At 43.0% G+C, this 26,702-nt stretch overlaps 1 protein-coding gene and 1 long non-coding RNA gene across 4 annotated transcripts; one reads left to right on the top strand and one right to left on the bottom strand.

The window, feature by feature from the left end:
* Window positions 1-142: 142 nt before the first annotated feature.
* Window positions 143-21,852, bottom strand: LOC147582995 (uncharacterized). Of its 2 annotated transcripts, XR_015244310.1 has the most exons (3): window positions 21,559-21,852; window positions 20,601-21,500; window positions 143-372 (listed from the first exon to the last, which is right to left on the bottom strand). It is a non-coding gene; the product is annotated as an uncharacterized LOC147582995 (long non-coding RNA). The 2 variants fall into 2 exon arrangements; XR_015244309.1 differs by lacking the exon at window positions 143-372 and having other exon boundaries at window positions 18,510-21,500.
* Window positions 21,172-25,601, top strand: GSTK1 (glutathione S-transferase kappa 1). 2 transcript variants are annotated; one of them, XM_025929267.2, is made up of 8 exons: window positions 21,172-21,304; window positions 21,848-21,929; window positions 22,106-22,234; window positions 22,540-22,640; window positions 22,813-22,848; window positions 24,475-24,591; window positions 24,944-25,037; window positions 25,298-25,601. In XM_025929267.2, the coding sequence occupies exons 1-8, from the start codon at window positions 21,233-21,235 to the stop codon at window positions 25,345-25,347; spliced, it is 681 nt and encodes a 226-aa protein (XP_025785052.1). In that variant the 5' UTR covers window positions 21,172-21,232; the 3' UTR covers window positions 25,348-25,601. The 2 variants fall into 2 exon arrangements, with proteins under 2 accessions (XP_025785052.1, XP_086544177.1); XM_086688051.1 differs by having other exon boundaries at window positions 24,944-25,396.
* Window positions 25,602-26,702: the final 1,101 nt, after the last annotated feature.

Genomic DNA, 26,702 nt, shown 5'->3' with positions numbered 1-26,702 from the left:
ATACTATTAGTGCAGTGACAGGTAGCATTCATATTACAGAAGTTTCCAGAGTAGGTGATGAAAACAGTGAGGGAGTTTGTAAAGACCAATAATTTCAGGAGGTTGTCTGGAGAAAAACATGAAGTACAGGGCAGCAGATGGATAAGTGGATGGTCAATTGAATGCTTTATTTTTCCAAATGGCAGGGGGGCGTGGGGGGAAGAGTGGCATGTGCAGCCCCAGGAAGAAAACAGGAAGAGTCCAGAGCAAAGGAACATCTATTTTGCTGTGCTCCTGTGTTGGGGGCAATGCAAATGGCATCTGACTCTGGCGATAGCAGTTCTAGGTGCCCTTGATGTGACCATGGTGCCAGCGCAGGTTACCTGGCAGGGGCTGTTTGACAAGAAAGAAAATGTCACAGTTCACTGCCACTCTTCACAATGATGGCATCAGCACCACCTCAAACAGCCTTGTACAAAATAAGACACCACTCCTAGACATCTTGGAACTAGAAAGTTAGGAACTTGGGGTTTTCTTGTATTTGGTGTTTTCAAAATCAGAATTACTGAGGAAAGTATGAAAAGAACACCACCCATCACACCAAAGCTTCCAAATGAAAATGTAAGGTTGGTAGCAAAGACTAAATGCTGAGCTTCTGGGCTCTCGAGCACATTTTTCAGAAAGAGCCCTTTATATCCGTGAACAGCAAAAAATCACACACACACACACACACACACACACACACACACACACACACACACACAGACATGTACACACTCTCACATACACCCCTTTACAGTTCCAACAGCATGGGATGTATTGAATTAGAAGGGAAACTATATTCATGGAAACACATATTTTTCATTGTTTTCCTAATTGATATTTACTTCTATGACTATTTGAGGTTGGTATAGTTGTTATGGTGGGGCAAATTAGATTTTGAAGTTTCATTCCAGTTCCTAAAGAACAGAGAAATATACATTTTCCCAATAATACGTGCACACCCATCCAATGAAAAACAGAAAATTGATTTAGAGCCAGCATGTGATTAATATGAACCACACCAAGATAACAAACTATGTAATCCCTCTCTGTGCTTATTATGAAGAAATAACATGTCATTGTTTGTAAAAGCCAAAAGCAGCAGAGAGCTAACCAGAGCTTCAAGGATGATGACATTAATAGTGTGTGTTGCCTTACCTTCAACTAGGTAAAGTTCCCTCCAGTTCTCTCTCCCTCCCCTCCTTCTTTCCCTCCTTCCTTCCTTCTTTCCTTCCCTGCTTCCTCCTTCCTTCCCCCTTCTCTCCTTCCTTATTTTCTTTCTTTCTGTACAACCCACCTAGATTTCTATAATGGGCACCCTACCTTCCAATTGGTTGGCTTTAGACAGAAATCAGAAGTCCTAAAGGATCTGCTTTGCAAACTCTACATGACACCCCTGTACCCTGAGAGAGGTCTGAAAGTTGGTGTGAAGGGTTCCTTTACTCACAAAGTCACTCTGGACATTCACCCACCACGTGGAGCAGCTAGGGGGACTTGGGTTGCCACGGGGACTCCAATGTGGAAGGCCCAATACAAGGCGGGGTGTCTCAAACCCAGCTGAGTCCTAGTGAAGGAAGACTAGAGTAGAAGCCAGAGTCAATCTAAGGGCTGGGATTTGTGGGCACCAGAGTGCCCCACAATCCAACACGATCTTCACCTTTTAATCTGCTAAATGCCACCATGGTTCCTGCTTTTCTGGGAGTGGACTCTGCAGGAATTCTCCTTTACTATTCTCTCAGACATCCTTTCCTTTGGGCTGCTAGGACAGAAACATCTATTGAATAAAGGGAAAGGAACTGTAAATTCAACCAACCAATGAGTCTTGAGTTGGAGGGGGAAAACAGAAACCAAGGGCAGAAATCTGAAGCAATCATGGCAGGATGGACAGAAATGGACTCCTTAGAGGAGACGCGAGAGGTATGGAAATTCCTTACATGCTCAGGAAGGTTGGTTTTCAGGAGAGAAAGGAGGAGTAAGCAAGCCGGGGCCCCAGCCCTTAGTGTTAGAAGGCTGGGGGAGCTCCCTGGACCCCTTCGCTGCACTGGAGACAGGTTGCCTCAGAGAGCAGAGGTGAAAGTCAGAAGAAAATGCTCATTTCCATGTCCTTTTGGGGGAAGTAACATGCTACATGGCTAGAAAGTTGTTGATGGAAGCAGGACAGAAGCCTCTTAGAGCCTGGCATGTGGCCCAGGTGGTGAGGCCAGAACAGAGAAGAGCAGCAAGCGTAAGAGGTGTGGGGAGGCCAGGGCAGAAGGATCAGGAAAGGGAAGGTGTGAAGGTGCTGAGTGCTTGGCCAGGCTCATCTGGGGAAGCAATCTACTTACCGCTCCTGCCTGGCCTTTGGGGGCAACAAAAGATCTTCTAAAAGCTTTCTAGAGGAATATTTCTGGATGGGACTCTATACTGCACAGGTGCCCTGTGTCTGCAAAGCTAGCCTATCAACCAGCCTCACTGGGGAGGAAATGGATTTGGGGGTTGGGGGTAAAGTTTCTTGTTTCTCTCATTTGGTTTCCCTTAGTTTTTTAGCAAAGTGTCTTAAAAATGTTCTGTCCTTCCTCAGTTGTGTCAGGATAAAATCAAAGAAAAGCCGCTCTGAAAACAGTTCAAAAAGAAAAGGAATCAACAATCCCCTGGGTTGGGTTTGGTTCGGATGTGGCAGCAGCGAAGGGAATCCGAGGAGAGAATTCCAAGGTGGAAGATTAACAGGAAAATGTCATGTCGGGTAGCTGCCTTGCCCCTCTGGCCACACAGTTCCTGGAGTCCAAACGACTTCAGTTTGGGTGCTGGCTCTGTTACTTACTGGTTTTTGACGCAGGCATGTTATTGCATCTCTCTGAACCTTAGTTTCTGTATGTGTAAAATGGGAATAATGATAATAATACCTCCCTCCTGGGATTACCTATCTCATCCTAAGAAATAAGTGAGATAAAACTTATTTTTGGTTATCTCAACTTATTATTGGTTGAGAGTAAGCTCTCAACCAATGTTAGCTGTTAATATTCTTAAGAGAAGGGATGTGAGGCTGAGGGGCCAGGAGTCTAGAATGAGGATATATAGGGGTGCCTGGGTGGCTCAGTTGCTTAGGCATCTGACTCTTGATTTTGGCTCAGGTCATGATCTCATGGTCATTAGTTCCAGCCCCGACTCAGGCTGGGCTCCTCGCTGAGCATGGAGCCTCTTAAGATTCTGTGATTCTCTCTCTCTCTCTCTCTCTGTCTCTCTCTCTCTCTCTCTCTCTCTCCCTCCCTCCCTCCTTCTCTCCCCCTCTGCCCCTCCCCCACTCTCTCTCCCAAAAAATTAAAAAAAAATTTTAATTGAAAAAATTTAGAATGAGGATATTTAGAGTAGGCCAGATGTGAAAAGGCCGAGATTGGGCTGGACACACACAGAGGGGTGAGCCTGATCCACAGAACCAGGCTCGATCCATAACAGCTCATCATCTGAAGTGGTAGGTGGACGTGTGGGGTGGGGGTGGGGGTGGGGGGTTGGGGAGGAATCCTGAAGTATTTGGCTCCCACACACCCTTCTGACAACATCAGAAAGACATCTACTATTCCAGGGTTTAAACCCTTGGCAATTTTGAAGGAAGGGGGGCACTATGTCACGGGTCAGCAAACTCTGTCAGGGGCCACACACAATAAATATTTTAAGCTTTGTGGGCCACATGCAGCCCCTGTCACATGAGCCATCTGAAACAACATGTAAATGAATAGGAGTGGCTGTGCTAATAAAGTTTTCTTTACAGACACTGAAATGTCAATTTCATATAATTTTCACATGTCATAAAATATCTTTTGATTTTTTTTCAACCATTTAAGCATGCAAAAAGCATTCTTAGCTTGTGGGCTCTACAAGACCAGGAGGTGGGTCACATTTGACCCCAAGCCACGGTTTTTCCAACTCAAGGAGGCACCAAAACCCACCACAAACCCCAGTTACCTTTACTGTAAACCAGAGACGTATATCATGATAATTTTGCCATGTCTTGAACACACCAACTTTCTGAATATTTCTGCCACTTTCAGTTTGTCCAGCTTGGGTCTACCCCTTGGTGATCCCTAAATCACAACTCTTTAGTTCTTTGTGAAAAACAATGAGGACCCTAGTCCCTCTCCTACCACTGCCACGCTGTTAAGGACAGACACAGGGCCCCAAATAAGTTTGTATCTAAAATTTTAAAAGATACCACCTTCAGGGGTGCCTGGGTGGCTCAGTTGGTTTTGGTTTCAGCTTGGATCATGATCTCACGGTTCATGGGTTTGAGCCCCCAGTTGGGCTCTGTGCTGACAGTCAGGTGCCTGCCTGGGATTCTCTGTCTCCCTTTCTCTCTGCCCCTCTACTCATGCTCGCTCTCTCTCTCTCTCTCTCTCTCCCTCAATAAACATTTTTTTAAAAAAAGACTCAAGACTTCACTAAGATAGTAAGTGGATGGAATTTGAAGATAAAATATTATAAATAAATAAATAAATAAATAAATAAATAAATAAAACCACCCTGAATCTATTCAGTCAGTAACAAGGAGTAAAAATCATTAAACAGGTTCCTACAGGGTCCTCGGGAATGTTTTGAAAGCTATGTCTCTAGCTCTGAAATGATCATGCTCCTACAAACTCCCGCTGTGAGACTGGACTGGATGGTAGGCTGCAGTTCCCTGTGTGGTTCTGACCCATCAGGGCAATGTTTATATCTTTGTGTCCTTTTCAGCTGGTTTACTAAGACAATAATGGGAAACATCTAGAGTCAGTGTGGCACACGGGAAGAACCTAGACTTTGGTGTCAAAAAGTCTAGATTTGAGGGGCGCCTAGATGTGGGCATCCAACTCTTGAATTTGGCTCAGGTCATGATCCCAGGGTAGGGGATCAAGCCCTGCATCAGGCTCTGTGCTGAGTGTGGAGCCTACTTGGGATTCTCTCTCTCTCCCTCTCTGCCCCTCCCCCTGGCTCACTCGTGCTCACATTCTCTCTCTCTCCAGAATAAAGGGAAAAAAATTTTTTTTAAACAGTTAGATTTGAGTGCCCATTCTAGGTGATCCTTAGAAAGTCACCAAACCTGTTTTGCCTTCAGTTTCCCCATCTGGAAAAACAGAGATGATCAGAATATCCATTTCACAGAGTTGTTTTGAGGTTCAAAGGAAATAATATATATGTGCATAATAAACTAGAAATCACCATAAAAAAGTGAGTGCATTTATTCATTCAACACACACGTACTGAGAGGACTGCTCATTAAATGAGACACAGAATTCAAAGGTTAACACAGCTAAACTTTCAGCCTCCAAGGGCTCAGAGGCTGGTAAAGAACAAGAGGTATAATTACAAGGTGGGAAACACTTCAGTGTAGGTCTTTGTACTATGGGGTCAGGGATGTACCTCACACCTCAAATGTTCACAATTAAAATTCCTCTCCAAAAAATAAAAAAATTAAATCCTGAAATTTTGTGCTTTATTTCATTCTGTGACAGAGAAAGGAGAACTCAGGACAGCAGAGAAGTACATTCCACTGACTATCCTTCGAAATCCTCATCACAGCCTGAGGATGCAAAAAAGAAAGGGGTCCCATCACACCCAGACTTCCCTAGGGAAAGCTGCTGTTTGCATCTCCTGCCAAGAGCTCTTGGAGACTGAAAACAGATTTGTGATTTATTCAAACCAGATGCTGGTGGCCCTGAGTACAGGTGGGACCAAGAATGACAGAAATGCTTAGCCGGGACAGGGTGGCAGTCTGACTCTCTGAAGACAGGAGACCTCAGAGGATCCTAATCTGGTTTCTTGTTCATCTTACTTCTCAGTGGAATAGGACCTAATATTCACATTCTATTCATGAATGCACAGAGCAAAATTTGCTTACCTTTGGATTCAAAGGCCAAGAAAAATACCTTGAACAAGTCAGTCTAGCCACTTGGAGGTTGTGGTTGTGTCTGTACAGGGCCTGCACCCACCCTCCATTTCCTCCTGGCCACGACCTGCTCTCCAAGGAACAATGGCAGATGTGCCTGGAGGACTCTATGGGGACAGAATGAGAGAAGCTAGGGTTTGTATCCTATGCTGAGGTTGGAAATAGGAGGAAACATGGCCTAACTCCTATCTCCACCCCCTCTCTCCCCACCAGCCACTCCCAATTGCCTGCCCTTACACTGGACGGATACCGGATTCCCCACCCCACCTGAGCAGGTCCTGATAGGCAGTGGCATCAGGAGTTAGGACTGGGGTAAGCATGCATTTTCTCTGCACTCATGGAGTGTGTGGAGATAACAAAGGGAGTAGATTAAGCCAGAGGTAAGCTCTGGACATAAAATGATTGAAGTATAAGGAAGGAAAGGTCATGACACAAGAACAGACACTCAGATCAATGGAACAGAATAGAGAACCCAGAAATGGACCCACAACCGTATGGTCAACTAATCTTTGACAAAGCAGGAAAGAATATCCAATGGAATAAAGACAGTCTCTTCAGCAAGTGGTGCTGGGAAAACTGGACAATGACATGCAGAAGAATGAACCTGGACCACTTTCTTACACCATACACAAAAATAAACTCAAAATGGATGAAAGACCTAAATATAAGACAGGAAATCAAAATCCTCGAGGAGAAACTAGGCAAAAACCTCTTTGATCTTGGCCACAGCAACTTCTTACTCAACACATCTCCAGAGGCAAGGGAAGCAAAAGCAAAAATGAACTACTGGGACCTCATCAAAATAAAAATCTTCTGCACAGCGAAGGAAACAATCAGCAAAACTAAAAGGCAACCGACAGAATGGGAGAAGATATTTACAAATGACATCAGATAAACGGTTACTATCCAAATCTATAAAGAACTTATCAAACTCAACACCCAAAAAACAAATAATCCAGTGAAGAAATGGGCAAAAGACACTTCTCCAAAGAAGACATCCAGATGGGCAACCGACACATGAAAAAATGCTCAACATCACTCATCATCAGGGAAGTACAAATCAAAACCACAATGAGATACCACCTGACACCTGTCAGAATGGCTAACATTAACAACTCAGGCAACAACAGATGTTGGCAAGGATGCAGAGAGGGAGGATCTCTTTTGCATTGCTGGTGGGAATGCAAGCTGGTGCAGCCACTCGGGAAAACAGTATGGAGGTTCCTTAAAAAGTAAAAATAGAACTACCCTACAACCTAGCAATTGCACTACTAGGTATTTATCCAAGGGATACAGGTGTGCTGTTTCGAAGGGACACATGCACCCCCATGTTTATAGCAGCACTATCAACGATAGCCAAAGTATGGAAAGAGCCCAAATGTCCATCAATGGATGAATGGATAAAGATGCGGTATATATATACAATGGAGTATTACTCGGCAATCAAAATAATGAAATCTTGCCATTTGCAACTACGTGGATGGAACTGGAGGGTGTTATACTAAGTGAAATTAGTCAGTCAGAGAAAGACAAAAATCATATGACTCACTCATCTGAGGACTTTAAGACATAGACCAGATGAACATAAAAGAAGGGAAGAAAAATAATATAAAAACAGGGAGGGGGACAAAACAGAAGAGACTCATAAATATGGAGAACAAACTGAGAGTTACTGGAGGGGTTGTTGGAGGGGGGATGGGCTAAATGGGTAAGGGGCACTAAGGAATCTACTCCTGAAATCATTGTTGCACCAGATGCTAACTAATTTGGATGTAAATTTTAAAAAATGAAAAATAAAATTAAAACAATAAATAAATATATCCAATATAAAAAATAAAAGAGAAGAAATAGAAAAAAAAAAAAAGGAAAGGCCATATGACTTTTCTCTATCTGAGAAATATATATATATATATATATATATATATATACAGATAGAGACATATCTCTAGCTGAGGTGTGTCTGAGAAGACAGGTCAATTCTCCAGTGAATCAGTGCCTACACAACTTTGGTGAATAAACCCTAAAGTTCAAACTGCAAACCCCATAGACTATACACCCTGGGGGATCTCTCCACACTGCCAGATACAGCCTCCTGACAAAAAAAAAAAAAAAAAAAGTCCACAATCATATTGAAAGACCCTAACTCAGCTTTCTATTCCCCAAAACCCTTAGTGCCTGGGTGGCTTAGTCAGTTAAGCATCCGACTCTTGGTTTTCACTCAGGTCATGATCTCACGGTTCATGAGATTGAGCCCCATGTCATGCTTTGCACTTACAGCGTAGAGCCTGTTTGGGATCCTCTCCTCTCCTCTCCTCTCCTCCCCTCTCCTCCCCTCCCCTCCCCCCCTCCCCTCCCCTCCCCTCCTCTCTCTCTCTCTCTCTCTTTCTCTCCCTCTGCCCCTCCCCTGCTCATGCTCTCTCTTGCTCTCTCTCTGTCTCTATTCCCCAAAACCCTTGGCCAAGGACCTCATTCATAGTGCAGCCTAGCCAATGCCAAGTGGATTCAATCAGTCAATTAACTAAGATTAAAAAGTAGGGTTAAAATTACTTGCTCTGGAGTATCTAAGTTTGCCACATGTTTATGTTTTATATTTATATTTTTAACAAATACTTGTTCAGCTTTCTGTGAAATTTATTTTAATATAGTAAAATATATATTACAAAAATTAAATACTGTGAGATTGCCTTAATCTTTTTATGAAAGAATCAGAGTATTAAATGATAAAATGCCTCTGCCTTTGCAGTTTACCTTTTCATGAGTTACGTAGCTAATCGATTTCTGAATCTGTATTCTAACATCTAAAAGTACTAGTGAGACTACATCTTTGGCACTGATTAGTTGTATGTGCTGTGAAGTGAGGTTTTGGTTTTGGTTTTTGGTTTTCAAAGGCTGGGTAACTGAAGAATATGTCTGGCAAATCCTGATCTAAAGAGGTCATCCTAGAACATCCGATTCTGTGGTCTGAGTCTCCTTCCTCTCGGCTCCTCCATGGCCTGGGGCAAGGCTGACTACCTCCTTATTATAAACCCTCCATTCCAGCTTCTGTTATCTGTTCAGCTGCCTGTCTTTATCCTATTTCCTTATCCATCAAGCACCCTTTAAACAAAGAAGTCACACTCTGCCACCACCTTTGGGGTTTAAAACCCCAAATCCCAAATCTCAGAAAAACCTCAGTCCTGGGCAAACCAAGACAGTTTGTCACCTGAGCACCACCCAAATGACTGAGACTATATTCAGATTTTATTCATTATTGCCGTTCAACTACAGCTATGATATTTGTTCCAGTCCCAATCCTTTATGAACAGACATACACAGACTTGAACTTCGAACACATACACACCCATGCCCAGGCACACATACTCCTGCTTAAAATCCTCCAGTGGCTTCCATTACCTTTAGATTTTCAGATGGGCTTGCAAAGCCCTCCGTTCTGCATGCATCTCAGACCTACCTCTTCTGACAGATTTTGATCCTTTATTTTATTCACTGTACTGAATACAATCATTTGAAAAGTCTGATGGCTTGGGTTTGGGTTTTTCTTCTTTAATTATGGAAAATTTCAAACATACAGAAAAGTAGAGAAATAGAACAGTGATCCCTTATGTATTTTGGCCTCAACAAATAACATTCTGCCAGGACTGTCTACGGAAGGCTTTTGAGTAGGGTTATTGTATGATTCAAATACTTCTAGGAGATTCAGCCTAAAAGGTTTTGTTCTAAAGTGGGTTCTAAAGTGGGAAGTTATGGCAACTTTGTGTCATTTCTCCTAAATACCATAGCCATTCTGTCTGTGATTTGATTCCCTTCAAATTGGCATACATGTGTTTGTTCTCTGAACTTTCTAATTCTACTTTGCCCATTTGACAGTCCTTAAGTTAGTCTGACTGTATTTAGCTTAAGTTCCTCTAAAAATGGTTCTGCTGGTTCTTCCTGACTCATCTGTTTCTTTGGCCATTTTTTAAAGTAATTCCTATGACCAACATGGGGCTCAAAGTCAGGACCCCCATATTAAGAGTCACGTGCTCTACCAACTGAGCCAGCCAGGTGCCCCTCTTTGGCCATTTTTAATGTGTGATTTGCAACAGAGACCCTGCCTTCCTTCCTCATAAAGGGGTTGAGCAACTCAACATTACTCTCCAATAGACCTTCACTTTAAAGAGTTCTACACTAGTCATAAACTACCTGTTTCTATTTTAATACCAAGAAAATCAAGAAGAAAGGTCTTAAAACCTGTTTCTCTTTTTCCCCCCAAAACTGGGTTTTAATTACTTTTCAAATCTCTTGCCCAATTTCCCTAAAGAAAGCCTAGGGCTATGTCTCTGAATTTTCAGGCCTCCTCACCTAGGGTATGTTGGCAAACCAGTTCTCTGGGAAAAAGAGAGACAGAAAGAGAAGGAGGGAGACAGAGAGAGAAAGAGAGTAAAGCTTTGATATGTGGAGTATTCTCATTGTGAATTTTCATTGTGTAAACACTCCCACCATGATGTCACTAAATGGGAAGTTGGGAAGAAACGCACACCATCCATGCTTTCTATCTGGTGGCAGCCAACTCCAGCACACCATTCCCTCTTCCCCTTAAGCAAAAGAACAAAAGACTGAGCATACCAATTCTGTAGCCACACAGTCTAGATTTCAACAGAGTACTAGCTCTGTGACCTTGGGCAAGTTGCTTAATTCCTCTGAGACTCAATTTCCTCATCTTTACGACAGGGGTAATAAATACCTCTGTCTTGTGGGTTTTTCTGTGATGTGCAAAATTCTTACAACAGTGCCTAGCTTCCTGTAGGCATCATAATATTTCCTGTTATTACCCAGGACGTTAGATCAAATGGTGCTGTGTGGATTTATTGCCACTAGATGGCATCCTCCTCATTTCTGTAGCACAAGACCTTTCTACAAAGGTATTTGCAACTCCACATTCAACACTAACTGGATCAAATGAATTAACTGACACAACTTTTCCTCTCTCTTATATCCTGGCTTAAGCTTCATATTTTCCTTTGAAAATCCATTAGGGATCCAGCTATTGACCCTTGTGTGCAGCCACCTCGAAAGCTCGACGCAGAAGTTATTTTCAACCAAGAGGGTCTAATCTTATTTAGTAATTATAGGAATCAAAACAAAAGCTACAACTGTCCCTGTTACAGAAGGGGTCAGTTCCCTGATCTTTGCTTTCCTCAGCTCTCTCCTCTCACTCAAAGGAAGGCAATATGGTTTTAAATGTGCCCTCCATTATCACATCATCTGTTTACTGCCCAGTCACTTTGAAAGGGGACACAAATCAGTAGAAAAATAGATCAGTTCTATAAATATTTATTCAGCCACTGTATATGTAAGCTGCTGTGCCAGGTTGTAAGGATATAATGGTAAATAAGAATCACATAGAAGAACTCTGGAAAACAGTATGGAGGTTCCTCAAAAACCTAAAAATAGAACTACCCTACGACCCAGAAATTGCAATACTAGGCATTTATCCAAGGGATACAGGTGTGCTGTTTTGAAGGGACACATGCACCCCAATGTTTATAGCAGCACTATCAACAATAGCCAAAGTATGGAAAGAGCCCAAATGGCCATCAACAGATGAATGTTTAAAGAAGATGTGGTATATATATATACAGTGGAGTATTACTCAGCAATCAAAAAGAATGAAATCTTGCCATTAGCAACTACGTGGATGGAACTGGAGGGTATTATGCTAAGTGAAATTAGTCAGAGAAAGACAAAAATCATATGACTTCACTCATATGAGGACTTTAAGAGACAAAACAGATGAACATAAGCGATGGGAAACAAAAATAATATAAAAACAGAGAGGGGGACAGAACAGAAGAGACTCATAAATATGGAGAACAAACAGAGGGTTACTGGAGGAGGTGTGGGAGGGGGGATGGGCTAAATGGGTAAGGGACACTAAGGAATCTACTCCTAAAATCATTGTTGCGCTATATGCTAACTAATTTGGATGTAAATTTAAAAATATAAAATTAAAAATCATGCTCTAGGGGCGCCTGGGTGGCACAGTCGGTTGGGCATCCGACTTCAGCCAGGTCACGATCTCGCGGTCCGTGAGTTCGAGCCCCGTGTCAGGCTCTGGGCTGATGGCTCGGAGCCTGGAGCCTGTTTCCGATTCTGTGTCTCCTCTCTCTGCCCCTCCCCTGTTCATGCTCTGTCTCTCTCTGTCCCAAAAATAAATAAACGTTGAAAAAAAAAATCATGCTCTAAAAAAAAAAGAATCATATAGAAGGAATTTGCCTATCAGTAAATCTAGATCTTTCCAGAAATAAAATATTATTTTTTTTATCAACTCAAACAACTTATTTTAAAACCTATACAGATGAATAAAGGTCCTTGAATAACTAATCTCTTCCAGATATTAAGGCATGCTACTAAGTTATTGTTAAACTAATATAACGGGAAAATGAAGGGGCGCCTGGGTGGTTCAGTTAAGCATCTGACTTGGGCTCAGATCATGATCTCATGGTTCATCAGTTCAAGCCCCGCACCAGACTTTCTGCTATCAGCACAGAGCCTGCTTTCAGATCCTCTGTCTCCCTCTCTTTCTGCCACTCCCCGCCCCTCAAGAATAAATAAACATTTAAAAAATAGGAAAATGAACATAAAAATAGACTCATTTATACATAGGAACTTAAGATATGATAAAAAGTGAACCGTATATGAGTGAGCAAAGGATAGATTATTTATTAAAAAATACTGGGCGGGGGGGGGGGGGCACCTGGCTGGCTCAGTCAGTGGAGCATGTGTGTCTTGATCTTAGGGTTGTGGGTTCAAGCCCCACATTGGGTGTAGAGATTACTTAACAAAATAAGATCTTTAAAAAAGTAAAAATAATAAAAAGTACTGGGAATGATGCTCACTGTTTGGAGAAAAATAAAGTTGAATCCCTTCCTCTTACTTTACACAAAGGTAAATCTAAATGGATAAAAGACCCAAATATGAAAGGTAGTATTATAAAGTTAATAGAAGAAAATTTACAATTTTGTGACTAAAGAATAGAAAATGGCTTATTAAACAAGATGCCAAAAGCTCAAAATTGATTGCATTTCCATTCAGTGAAAGGTAGTGATGACAGTCAGGGAGAAGGCGTTTACAACATCCAAAAGCGACAGGAGACCACTAACAAGACCGTACAGGAAAACTAACACACACACACACACACACACACACACACACACACACACACACAAACACACATGCACACACACATAAAATACAAATAGGTAGAGGAAACTCAAATGTCCAACAAAAGGTGCTCATTCTTACTTGTAACCAGGAATATGCAAATTAAAACAACAATAAGATATTATTTTACATTAGTCAGAATAACCCAAAATTACCAAGTGTTGGCAAGGATGTGAAGAAAGGGAAACCTTGGTGTTGCTGGCAGGCATGTGAAATTGTACCGCCATTTCAGAGACCAATCTGTCAGCATTGATGAAATAAAATACTCACGTGCACTTTGACTTAGACATCCGCTCCTGGGTACATCCCCAAGAGAAACTCTAGCACAGGCTCTTTAGGGGACTAGACAGGGTGTTCCTTAAAGCATTGCTTGTGGAGGTAGCGAGCTGAAGGCACCCAAACAAGAATGGGTCATAAGGTGTGGTGGGTGCCCAGTGCAAACTAGCACACAGCAGTCAGAAGCTGTGCACTAGAAGTACAAACAGCACACTGGATATTTTCAAGAGGAAATACAAGAAGCAGAGAAAACAAAACAAAACAAAACAAAACAAAACAAAACGAAGCAGAATAAGACCCATAGCTAAGCCCCACTTATGTATATGAAAAGCACACATCAAACAGCACTGCACATCTGAGGAGTGATATTCACGTTCAGGGACATCATCCATCACAGCAGCACATGTACCTGGGAGAGCACATCGCACAGTAGTTAAGAGCATGGCTTCTAGCACCAGACCACTTGGGTTCAAATCCTGGCTCTGCTGCTTACTGGCTCTGTCACCTTGGGCAAGTCTCTTAACCTCTGTGTTTAGTTTCTTCACTTGAAAAATGGTAGATAATAATAGCAAGGACTCTACGGTGTGGTGAGGATTAGCAGAGTTAATAAAAGTACTTAAACAGTGCCTGTCAGTAAATGCTCCCTAACTGTTGTTGTTTGCTATTATTACCCATAATAATATGAGAGGGGGATTAAGAGTAGAAGAGAAAAATAAAATGAAAAAAAACAAGGGTGGAAACTTGTGTGTATGATAATAGTGAGCTATGGATTGAAGGGAATATTTAATTCAACTCTCTCTGCACCTGAGATTAACACACACACACACACACACACACACACACACACACACACACACCACACACACACACATTTCCTCCCTGTACAAGCTTACAGAACAGTGGGAGATACTGAAAATTTCAATCTACTATGATAGGGGCCATGGTAAGAGAATGCACAGGGCAGCACAAGAACCCAGAAGAAAGACAGGTTAGCCTCCAGGTTCACAAAAGGATTCTGGAGGATAGGCATGTTGGGGGACAGGATGACTTGGAGTTTAAGATTTGGGATCTGAGTTAGGATCACAATTTGCCTTTCACTATTCTTTATGATTACTGGCAAGTTACATTCCCAGAGTAATCACAATTAGAAAACACTCAGGCTCTAAGAATATACTACTAGAATTCAAAGACCCCAGCAGGACCTGGCATAATCTTCGCTATGATTAAGCCTCTCACAAGTAGTTCCTATCTTTTTAAGAACAATCCTGGAAAGTGCATATTGCCAATCATGTATAAGTTAATCTAAAGGCCTAAAGATGGCATCTCCTCAGTGGTTGTAGAGCAAGCTGTTGCCTTTTTTGTAATTCTCAGCAAAGGAAGGGTGCTAAAGGGGGTGATCACATCGAATCTTGGAAGCAGAAGGCGGGTGCTGACTTGGCTGGCCTTTAAAACCAGGAGGTAATTACCAGTCAGAGCCAGAGGGTCTTTTGAGCGACTGGCCCATGCATGGCTACCAGCCCACAAGCTATTATTGGCATGTGCACTGCAGGGCACTGCTGCTGTGTTTAAAGGAAATCCACCAGGCACACACTGAATCAGTAGCTATAACGGTATTTTGTCCTAAGAAGGTGGTTCTTGGCCCAAGAAAGGGGATTTGCTCACTGGAGAGTTTATAAATCCCAACTGCAAAACACTCACTAGGTTTGTTCATTTTTCTCACAGAAGAAACACAAAAATAAAAATACTTGAGCGCTTGATATTTGCTTAGGGAATGACCTTGGAAGGAAAGAAGAAAAAGGACATCACAGACATGCCTTCAGGCAAAATTCCCATGGATAGAGCTGAAAACAACATGTTCTCCAGCAGTTCTGAAGCCAAAATCAGGTGAGGGAAAGCAGACAAACCTCATTCTTTGAAACGGAGAACAATTTCCAACCCAGAAAGTGGCCAACGAAGTTTAGTGCCAGGGTCACAGAGGCAACTCCAGACCACACAAGTTCAATTATCATTCCCACCACTTACAGGGTTTATGATTTTGTGCAAGTTTCTGAATCTCTCCATGCCTCAGTTTTCCCATCAGCAGAATGAGGACCAACGTGATAATAGTACCTACCGAACAGACACTTGGGAGTGTAGTTTGTCAGTTTCTTAAAAAGTTAAACTTACCATTAGATGGAGAAATTCCACCCAAGAGAAATGAAAACATATGTTTACACCAAGACTTGTCTGCAAGTATTCACAGCAGAATTGTTCCTAATGGCCCACAACTAGAAATAACCCAAATGCCCATCAACTGGTGAATAGATAAACAAAATGTGGTACATCCATACACAAAATACTATCCAGCAATAGGAAGTAAAAAACTACGATCCAGCAAATACTATCCAGCAATACAAAATACTATCCAGCAATAGGAAGTAAAAGAGCCACCTGGGTGGCTCAGTTGGTTAAGCATCCAACTCTTGATTTTGGCTCAGGTCATGATCTTGAGATCCATGAGTTCAAGCCCCATGTCAGGCTCTGTGCTGACGGTGAAGAACCTGCTTGGGATTCTCTTCCTCTCTCTGCCCTCTCAAAAATAAACAAATAAACTTTAAAAAATGAAAAAAAAAGAAAAATTACTGATATATGCTACAACATGGATGAATGTCAAAAATATACAAAGTGAAAGAAGCCAGAAAAAACTATATATTATGTGATTCCATTTATATAAATTTCCAGAAAAAGCAAATCTATGAAGACAGAAAGTAGACCAGTGGATTCCTGAGATGAGGGCTGGGAGTGGCATTAATATTCCAAGACAGGGTCATGGTGATGGTTGCGCAATTCTATACATTTAATAAAAATCACTGAATGGTATGCTTGTAACAGGTGAATTTTATCTATGTAAACTATACCTCAACAAAGCTGCTAAAAAAAATAGCAACTACCTGGTAGGGTTGTCATGATGATTAAATGAGTTAATTTTCATAAAGCACTTTATAACGGCATCTAACATGCAGTAAGTAATATGAGTTCAATGTGTACTTCCTAAATAATAAAAATAATTATTTGTGGCTATGTGATTCATCACCTGAGTAAATTCCTGACAGTTCTTATATGTTTTCCCATACCTCAAGAGGCACAACATCTGAGTACTTAAGCAATGGAATTACTGCTCTTCTATAAAATATGTTTTAAAAACTATACTAAGCTTGAGGTCATTCAAGTAGAAACTTTGAAACTTGTCACATGACCTGGCCTCTACCTGCCACCTTCCCAGGCCACACTGCCTTCTTTGCCCAAAAGAACTTTGCTCAGTTCCTCAAGACTCTGGACCACACTGCCTTTTTTTTGTACCTGTTGCTGGCTCTGGGTGCAAATCTACCTGTGCTCCCTCTCAAGGGTCTAACTCCTACTTAACCCCTACCCACCTTTCAAGTCTTCACGCAAGGTCACTTTTTCTAGGAAGTTTTTTTGATTCTTCCTCATTGCCCCCAACGCACCCCACCCTAACACACACACACACACACACACACACATTTATTTTTTATATCATTTTTTGAAAAATATTTATTTTTGAGAGAGAGAGAGAGAAGGGGAGGGGCAAGGAGAGAAGGGGACAGAGGTTTTGAAGCAGGCTCTGTGCTGACAGCACAGAACGAGACACAGGGCTCAAACCCAGGAACTGCAAGATCATGACCTGAGCCAAAGTCGGACGCTCAACCCACTGAGCCACCCAAGCACCCCCACTTACACTTTATGTTAGACCAATTTTATGCCTCTTGATTCCCACATCAACGGATGAATAATGCTTGTATCCATCCCCACAGTATGGATGGGCACTCCCAACAGTATGTGGGACATAAGGGGCCTTCAATAAACACTAGTGCAATGATTCTCAGCCAGAGGGGATTCTGATCCCGCAGAAGACATCTAGAAATTCCATCACCTCAAATAGTCCTCTTGTACCAATTTTCAGTCACTCCCCCTCCCAGCCTCAGGAGAAACCACTGATCCACCTTCTGTTTTCTCTGAAAATTTCATACAAATGGAATCGTACAATGTGGAATTCTTGGCACCTCATTGATTTCATAGCTCTTTTTACACACGGATAATTAGCTTTTTGACTATGAAATGAACCCAGATATTTTTCCCAGTTATTTTTTGATGTAATGGAGTTTGCAAAACGGATTTTTAAAGTTATGTATTGAATGTTAAAATCTTTTAAGGTTTCTGCATTTAGTATCACAGCTAGCAAAGCAGTCTCTACTCCCAGATTTTTTTTAAGGTTGTTCCATAAATTCCTCAGGTACTTTAGTGGTTTCTTTCTTTAACCTAAAATATTCTAGGGGTTCTTGGAACCCAGTTCAGCTAGGAACCCTAGCTCAGTCAAACCTTCGACTTCAGCTCAGGTCATGATGTCGGGGTCCAGGGGTTGGAGCCCCATGTGGGGCTTTGTGCTGACATCTCCAAGCATGGAGCCTGCTTTGGATTCTGGGTCTCCCTCTCTCTCTCTCTATCTCTCTCTGCCCCTCCCTGGCTCGCACTCTGTCTCTCAAAAGTGAATAAATGTTAAAAAAAAAAAATTTAAGAAATAGCCCTTAAAAAAAACAAAAACAACAAAAAAATACTCCATCAAGCTAGAGATGTTCCTTGTGTAAGGTGTGACATATAGGTCAAACTACGTTTTGCTTAAACCTCCCAGTTGTCCCAATACCACTTATTAAACAATCCATCTTTTACTTACTTGGAAAGGCAATTTGTCTAAAACATCTGTGGTTTCAAATACTTAACTCCAAATTACATGATTAAAGCTCTCGTGATGTTTTGAATGTAGACAATATTACTGATGAGGATTTGGTTTACATATACCAGCCCTTCTTCACCCCTCCAAAGTTTGATAATTACATCATATTTAGTTCCTTTACTAGTTATTTTTGCTACTTTAAATAATTGGCTTACATCACTATTTCTTGTTCCAATAACTCTAGTCAGTGCCTAGACACTCCCCTCAACAATATGAAATAATGGTGTAAAGAAGTGTAAATATTTTTGTTGTTCCCACTCTGTATTATCCACAGGGCCCAATATAATAATAATATTAATAATAACAGTGTATGGAGGCAGGATATAGAGAGTCAGATTATGTTTTACCATGCTATGATTTGTAAAATAAATATCCATCAGTCCATATGATATAAACGAATGATTGAATGAATAAATACATACACAAATACATAAATGGAACAATTCTCTTTTCAGAATTTCAATTAATAATTGCAGAAGAAACAAGGGAAATAGAAAATCACCATTAGAACACCACAGTAATAACTGCTGCAGGCAGAATCTACTGATGAATGATAAAACTGGTAGGTGAAAGTTTAAGGAGGAATAGGACATTTCATACCTTCAAAGTATCTCTCCCAAAACATGTCTTAAATACTATGGTGGTTTTAACATACATCCACAAATTCTTTGATGTCCTTCACAACCAACCCCACCTCCAGACTGGGCTGCACTTAGTGACTCCCTTCTAAAGAATAGAGTAGGGAAAGGAAGAAACAATGATTTTTACAGTAGAGAAACTTGACAAGTTTTCTCCACCTTACCCAAATGGTCAAGGTTAACATGGGTAATAATAAGTCATGTTGGTATCAGGAACCCCCTGACACAATTCAAGGAAAAGGGCACTTCACCTCTGTGGTATACTTACAAAAAATGCAGAATTCCAGCCTAGTCATGAAAAAACATCAAACCGGAAATTGAGGGACATTCTACAAAATATGTGACTAATGGTCTCCAAAAGTGTCAAGGTCAAGAAACACAAGAAAAAAATCAAGAAACTTTCATAGATAGGAGGAGACTAAAGAGACATGACAACTAAATACTAGGTGGTACCCTGGAACGGATCCTGGAACAGAAAAAGGACATTAGTGGAAAACATGGTGAAATCCAAATGAAGCCCATTATCTAGTTAATAGTACTGTACCAATGTTAATTTCTTAGCTTTGATCATTATACCAAGGTTATGTAAGTTGTCCACGTCAGGGAAAGCTGGATGAGGGGTATGCAGAAACTCTCTGTACTACTATCTTTACGATTCTTCTGTAAGCCTAAAATTATTCCTAAAAATTAAGGTTTTTTAAAGTATGGGATATTATTTAAAATAAGATATTATTATGGAGCTAAATTTGCTCTTGGAAACTTTTAAATTAATATTAACTGAAGAAATGTGTAATTTTTCAGTTTCAGTGATTGCAAAGCAATTAGTTCAATTTTCAAGTAGGTGAAAATAACATTCTATCTCATTTCATTTCATACTTTCTACTCTAGGTAAATGTTTACACTGCCCTTGTATTCTGATGGCTTAGGGTTGCTTTTTCTCCTGAATATGCATGAGAAGTAGAATCTTTATTGTTATGTGTTTTCAAATTCATAAAATCAGAAACATTAAGAATAATTTTAATAAAATTAAATGGAACTTTAAAAATTTGTTTCTTTGGGGGGCCTGGGTGGCTCAATCTGTTGAGCATCCCACTTTGGTTCAGGTCATGATCTCACCGCTGGGCTGGTGAGTCTGAGCCTCAGTTGGGCTCTGTGCTGTGACAGCTCAGAGTCTGGAGCCTGCTTCTGATTCCCTGTCTCCCTCTCTGCTCTTTTCCCACTCACACTCTCTCTCTCTCTCTCAAAAGTAAACAGTAAAAAGGAAAAAAATATATATATTTTAACTGTTTCTTTGCAGTCAATGTAATCCCAATATAAGACAATATGACATATTCAGGAATACAGATAGGACACACCATTCCCCATTATTCCTCTCATTATTGTTGCAGGGAGGCCTCCTTCTCTCCTGCACTCACTCTCAGAACATGCACTGATTGTCAAATATGTTCCAGGCTAAGCTCTGAGAAATGCAAAAGAAATGTATAATTTGGGCACTTCTTACTCGGCCCTGGTCCCAGGAACTTCCTGCAACTTCCAGGTAACACAAATAACTAACACGTATCAGCCCTTTTCTTCTCACAAGGCTGTGTGAGGTAGGGGTTATCATTACGCATCCCATTTTTTTTTTAATTTTTTCATTTTATTTATTTGAGAGAGCACATGCGCAAGCTGGGGAGGGGCAGAGAGAGAGAGAGAGAGAGAGAATCTCAAGCAGGCTCCGTGCTGTCAGCGTGGAGCCCAAAGCGGGGCTTTATCTCACAAATTGTGAGATCATTACCTGAGCCGAAATCAAGTCTTGACTGACGGAGCCACCCAGATGCCCCAAGCATCCCCATTTTGGGGAGGGATGAGGAGGGGGTCCTCTGTGTGGCTCCCACAGTTAGGCTGACGGGTAAACGTGGAACTCTTGATTTCCGCTGGCGTCATAATCTCAGGATGGTGTAATCCAGCCCCAGCTTCAGGCTCTGTGCTGGGCCTGGAATTTATTTGAGATTTTCCCTTTCCCTCTGCCCCTCCCCCACGCTCGCAGGAGCTCGCTCAAAAAAAAAAAAAAAAGAAAGAAAGAAAAAAAAAGGGATGAGGAAGAAAGTGAGGTTCAGAGACGTCAAGTGGCCTGCCAAAGGAGCACAGCTAAACGAGAAACACAGTCCACATCTGAAACACCCGCCTGGGCCGTATACTCAGGACCAGGCCAGTGACAGCCCCGCCCTCACGCGCCACGCGCTCCCCAGGGGGCGGTGCCCACCCGCTCCCGCCAGACGGCCCCGCCCACACGACCTCCGGCCAGACTTGGCCCAGGGCTGTCTTCCTCGCGCGGCTGCGCGGCGGAGAGCGGGGCGGGTCCTCCATACCACGCCTGGAATCCCTACGCGGGCTCGGCGCGCCAGAGAGGATCTCGGCTGCTGCAGCATGACGGCCGCGCCGCGCACTCTGGAGCTCTTCTACGATGTGCTGTCCCCCTACTCCTGGTTGGGCTTCGAGGTGACTCCGGGAGCCCCCTCGGCCGGGGCTTGGAGGGCAAGGGCGGAGAGAAGGGCGGGAGCGGGGCGCGGGGACCGAAGTCTCGTGAAAGGCCTGGCGCTGCCGGACGGGGTTTAGGACACGCGATAGAGAGGTGAAGCGCTGAAGGTCACTTTGTGTTTTTAAACGGGATACGGTCGCTGGGTCCAGGTCGAGCCTTTATATTCTTTTTTTTTTTAATTTTTTTTTTAACATTTATTTATTTTTGATCGAGCCTTTATATTCTAAGGCAGTGGTTTCCCACGGCGGTTTGGAAGAAGACGGGTAACTCCAAAGTATCAAAGAGAATTCCATGGCACCGCCACCACTTTTTGGGGCCTGAGAGTGAAAAGTATGGAAGCCGTCCACAGAAAGATCCTGCGATCGATTTCTTGGGACGGAGCAAAGTTCATAGGATCGATTTCTAGCAATGAAATTTAGGGTATCCACAGAACCGCTACTCTGCGCTTAGCCATCTTCACTCTCTCCATCTGTAACAATGGCTCCCCATCTCTGCCTCTGCAGGTCCTGTGCCGATATAAGAAGCTCTGGAACATCAACCTGCAGCTGCGTCCCAGCCTCATTGCAGCGATCATGAAAGACAGCGGTGTGAACGCGGTCGCCTTTTGGACCGCGATTTGAGGGAGGGATGGCTTCAATTGGGTCTTTACATTGGCACCTGTAGCTCATAATCTGCCCTCTGGTCAAAACCCAGGTAGCCGGCCCCCAAGCCTGGGACCCTCACGTGGTCTCTCACCAATGTCCCCAAATTTCCATTTGCAGGAAACCAACCGCCAGCTCTGCTTCCCCGCAAAGCCCAATACCTGCAAAATGACATCAGGCTCCTGGGACAGCATATCCAGGTTCCCATCCAGTTACCCAAGGATTTCTTCTCTGTGATCCTTGAAAAAGGTGAAGACAGTGGGATACAGAAGGGGTATCTAGTGAAAGGCAGCGCATTTGGAAACCAGTGGCAAGAAGTAAGGGCTGGCAACCACATGAAACTTAAACAAACCTGGGGGAAACGCAGGTGAGAGTTGAGTCAGCAGAAGCTTATGGGGACAGAAGGGGAGAAAGAGCAGGTCAAATTGGCTATGAGAAATTTGGGTGGGAGGCTGAGGGCAACTGAGCTCTGGGGATGTCAGAAGCATGAAAGAGCTGGTCCTTCATCAGAAACAAGCCAGGAGAGCCCACCTCTGAGTACTTCTGTCCTGCAGGAAGTTTATCAGCCATGCGATTCCTCACCGCTGTGAACCTGGAGCACCCAAAGATGCTGGAGAAAGTGTCCAGAGAACTATGGATGCGCGTCTGGTCACGAGTGAGGACAGAACTCTGGGAACCTGTTTGGGAAACCCTGGATGGTGTTCTGACCCTCCCCCAGAACCATTTCCAGCATCCTGGTCCTGCCTTTCCCTCTTGTTCACTGGCCTACTTGTCCCCCATCTCCGCCCTCTCCACCTCCTTCCTGCTGAGTGTTCTCTTCTTCTCAGGATGAAGACATCTCGGAGCCCAAGAGCATCCTGGCTGTGAGTATCCTGGCTTGTCCCCACTCCTCTCATAGCAAAGCTGAGAACAGTTGGTGTTTAGGGGCAGAGAGGGCACAGATTTCATATTCAGTGCAAGAGGTCATAGTTATTAGGGGAGAAAGCAGGTCTGTGTTTGAGAAGCCAAATTACTGAAAGGTTGGAACCAGGAGGACACTCAGAAGATTATCTCATGGTTGAAAGGGGAAGTGCAAACTTCTGCATGGGTAGAATTTATCTCATGAAAGGAGTCAGTGGGAGAGAGCTGTTAAATGGTGGCATCCCCAGATGGGGAGGGATGAAGCATTGGCAATCTTGGCCCCAGAGACTCCAACACAGACCACACCAACATAGCCAGAGTAGAAAGCAGGAGACTTTACAGACAGACTTTAAAGAGACTAAAAGAGATAACCGGCTCAAGCCAGAATTACACAAAAGCCTGAGTGAAAACAAATAGAAATAGCTCAAAACATTGGAATGTGTGCCAGCCATCGATGAGGTATATAAAAACGTAAGTTTTTCATTGGAATTAAATCGGGAAATTCAAAATAATATTTCCCTTGCAGTTTACAAAATGATAGTCGAAGCATATTCAGATTTAATACATAAGATGGCAAATCGCCAAAAGTACACATACAAAGAATGGCCAATATATTCCTCCACTGTTTTTATTCCTGCAGAGTATATGCCCAGGCTTGCCTTTCCACTTATGAACAATCCTTTTCCATGCCATCATAAGCTCTTTGAAAGTACCATTCTTAGTTTCTACATAGCATTGCATTCAGTGGGCAATTTTGTTTTTTTGTTTTTGAAGCATTTTGTTTATTTAACCATTCCCCTGTTGTTGAACATTTAGTCTGGGACGCAATTCTCTCACGTAGACAAGTACGAGAAAGATAGTGTCACATTAGAATACACTGCACAACTTTGTGTTTCCTCCTCCAGGTTGAGGAGGTCAGGCTGCAGTGGTTCTCATCCTCGGCTGTATATTTAAGTCCCCTAGAGCACCTGGACACTGCCTACCAAAAGTTCTGATGTAATTGTTCCAGGGGGTGACTTGTGAATGGGATTTTTTAAAAGCTCCCTTGGGAGATTCTAACGTGCAGCCAAAGTTAAGCACCCCTAATCCCAAACGATACCAACAAACCCCATACTGAAGCCTTTGTTATTGTTAGCCATGCAGGAAGCTGTATCCCTGTGCTCTGCTCAGAAGTCCTCCAGAAATTCCATGAGAATTTGTAGCCTAGCCCTTGAGTCAGAAGAGCACAAGATATTCAAGAATTCTGAGAAATAAGAAGGCAAGAACCCAGACTTACTGTCAGGGGACCTGGATTCTAGCATTGGCTCTGCCACTAACAAGCTCTTTAATGCCAACCAAGTCATGGACTACCTCTGGATAACAGTCCCTTGGTTTCTAAAATGCCCCCTGGCTTTAAATTTCTACAGCTATGACTCTGCCACCTGTTCTTTCCACCAGTCTCAAGATTTTGCCCCTCTTAGCAAAGCTAGACCTCCACTTGTGGGTGGACAAAGGCCTTACCATGAAGATGGGAGCAGAAAATAAAAAGACCAGAATTTTCTGGTCCCACTAATTCAGACACAGTTGTGTTCCCTACCACATGCCCTCAGGCTGCAGAGAAAGCTGGCATGTCTACAGAACAAGCCCAGGGACTTCTGGAAAAGATCTCAACACCAAAGGTGAAGAACGAGCTCAGGGATACCACCAACGCAGCCTGCAAATACGGGGTGAGCAACTCCTGATGTGGGTCCCCAGCCCCAGTGCTGGAGACAGGATGAGAATCTGCTGGGTCCCCATGCACCTGTCCCAGAAGTTGCTCCCAGCAAGAGTCCTCCCAGCTCCCAGTCAACCCTCATCCTCTCCCTTCCCATCCCATAGTCCATGGAGAAAAAGGGAGGGAGCTGGATGGCAAGAAGAAAGACAACATCTGAGAGTTAAAACCAGAAAACTCCTTAGAGCAAAGGAACTTCTTAGCAATCACATCTTTGGCTACTTTGCTTCTATGACCTCAGACAAGTATTGACTCTTAGCCTTTGACCCCAGCCTAATAAACACCTGCTCCATCACTGCTTTCTCCAGGCCTTTGGGCTGCCTGTCACCGTGGCCCATCTGGATGGCCAAACCCACATGCTGTTTGGCTCTGACCGGATGGAGTTGCTGGCACACCTGCTGGGTAAGTTACAGGTTTGTGGTGAGCTGCCCTTGACCCCAGCCCCACCCCATTATATCAGTGGACCAGAATGACAGATGCAGAGCAAAACATATTCTATGCATTTCCAACAATGAAGCCTCATACACAGGGGTCCTCAAGGTTGAATGGGGAGAGGCCACCTTCACCCCCACAGAAAAGAAGGAAGCCAAGCAGAGGTCTCCTTAGAAAACCCCTGAGGCTTGTGGGGCCAGCCTCTAACATATGTGATTTTCTCCATCCAGGAGAGAAGTGGATGGGCCCTGTGCCTCCAGCCATAAATGCCAAAATTTAAGGATGGCCAAGGGAAGCAAAACTACTGGAGTAAAAAAGTAGATAATCTGCTTACGCTTCTTCCACTAGCATTCTGGTTTTCCTGTCTGACAGCGGTTCCTCTGTGGCCCTGGGGGATGCCGGGGAGGGGGACTGCGTGTTACATCATCTACCTTAGTCTCATGACTGCTTTTACTTGCGTGCCTCACAAGTGCCTTTCAAGAGCCCCAAACTCTACTTTCTCTCAGAATAAACCTAACATCATCAGGCAGAATATTTCTGTGTCCTGTCTGGTGTTTGTGTGTTCTTCCTACTGTCATATTCTGTCCACTCTGGGTGTTTCTAAACAGCTTTTTCCATACTGCCAGCCCTGCTGCTCCCCTCAGGGCAGCTTGTGTGGAAGGAGCAGGAAACCATCCCTCTTCAGGGACCGAAAACTAACTAACCAGTTTGGTACCTACTGCCTTCTAACCAGTCATGGTGCCTGAGAGGGAGCCAGAGCATGGCTGAGCTTCTACCCAGATATTTGAACAGCTCCAGCTACACTGACCAGCAGAACAAGGGCAAGGCAGCACAGGGAGACAGGCTGGAGTTGCCATGGCCTGGGCAAGGTGCTCATCCCACAGAGTTCCCTCACCCACAAAGCAGATTTCGAGAAAATCCCAGGGCCTCTCTCCCTGGAACCCCTGTTCCTTCCCATACAAACCTATAGCTTTCCCACTCCCTCAATTATTTATCCAAAGGCCCGGCTCTGTTTGTGCCAGCTATGCAGTAATCAGAATACCTTGTGTTTCAACAATCTTTGGACTTCTTTGAGAATACTCTTTATTCAAAGCTGAAACCACACTTAGGCATCTGTTGGGAACCAGGTGTGGAGTTTTTGATGGCTCAAAGGTTGAGAGGCTTTAAGAGGGGATGCCTTGTTCCCTCCCTCTGGCTCTTTCTAATCTCCAAGCTCATTTGCCCCTTTTATTCCCCATCATTTTCTGTCTTCCTCCTGTCCCCTTTTCCATCATTCCAGCATACTCTATCCTAGTAAGGATAACTTTTAAGTTATCCTTACTAGGCTTAGCTGCTAACTAACCAGAAGTACATCTCCAAGTACACACTCCGTCTTTCAAAAGAGATATCATGACATGTACATCTAATATTAATTTAAAATACGGGGAAATGTCCAATAGTAAGAAACCTAAGAGCAAATTAAAATGTTACGTCTCATGTATTTATGTTATATATTGAAGTATATAGAAGTTCTCATCTATGCTGAGAAGACAGTAGTGGAGACAAAGTTTTATGAATAAAGGTGCTGATCTCAGCATTGTTTGTGATATCAAGTACCTTAAATATCTAACAATAGGCAGATGCTTGAATAAGTTA

Source organism: Puma concolor, chromosome A2 (assembly GCF_028749965.1).
Source record: "Puma concolor isolate L17-30 chromosome A2, mPumCon1.1.hap2, whole genome shotgun sequence".
Lineage (NCBI taxonomy): Eukaryota > Metazoa > Chordata > Mammalia > Carnivora > Felidae > Puma > Puma concolor.
Note: the sequence above shows the minus strand (reverse complement) of the source record. Positions and strands in the feature narration are given on the sequence as shown.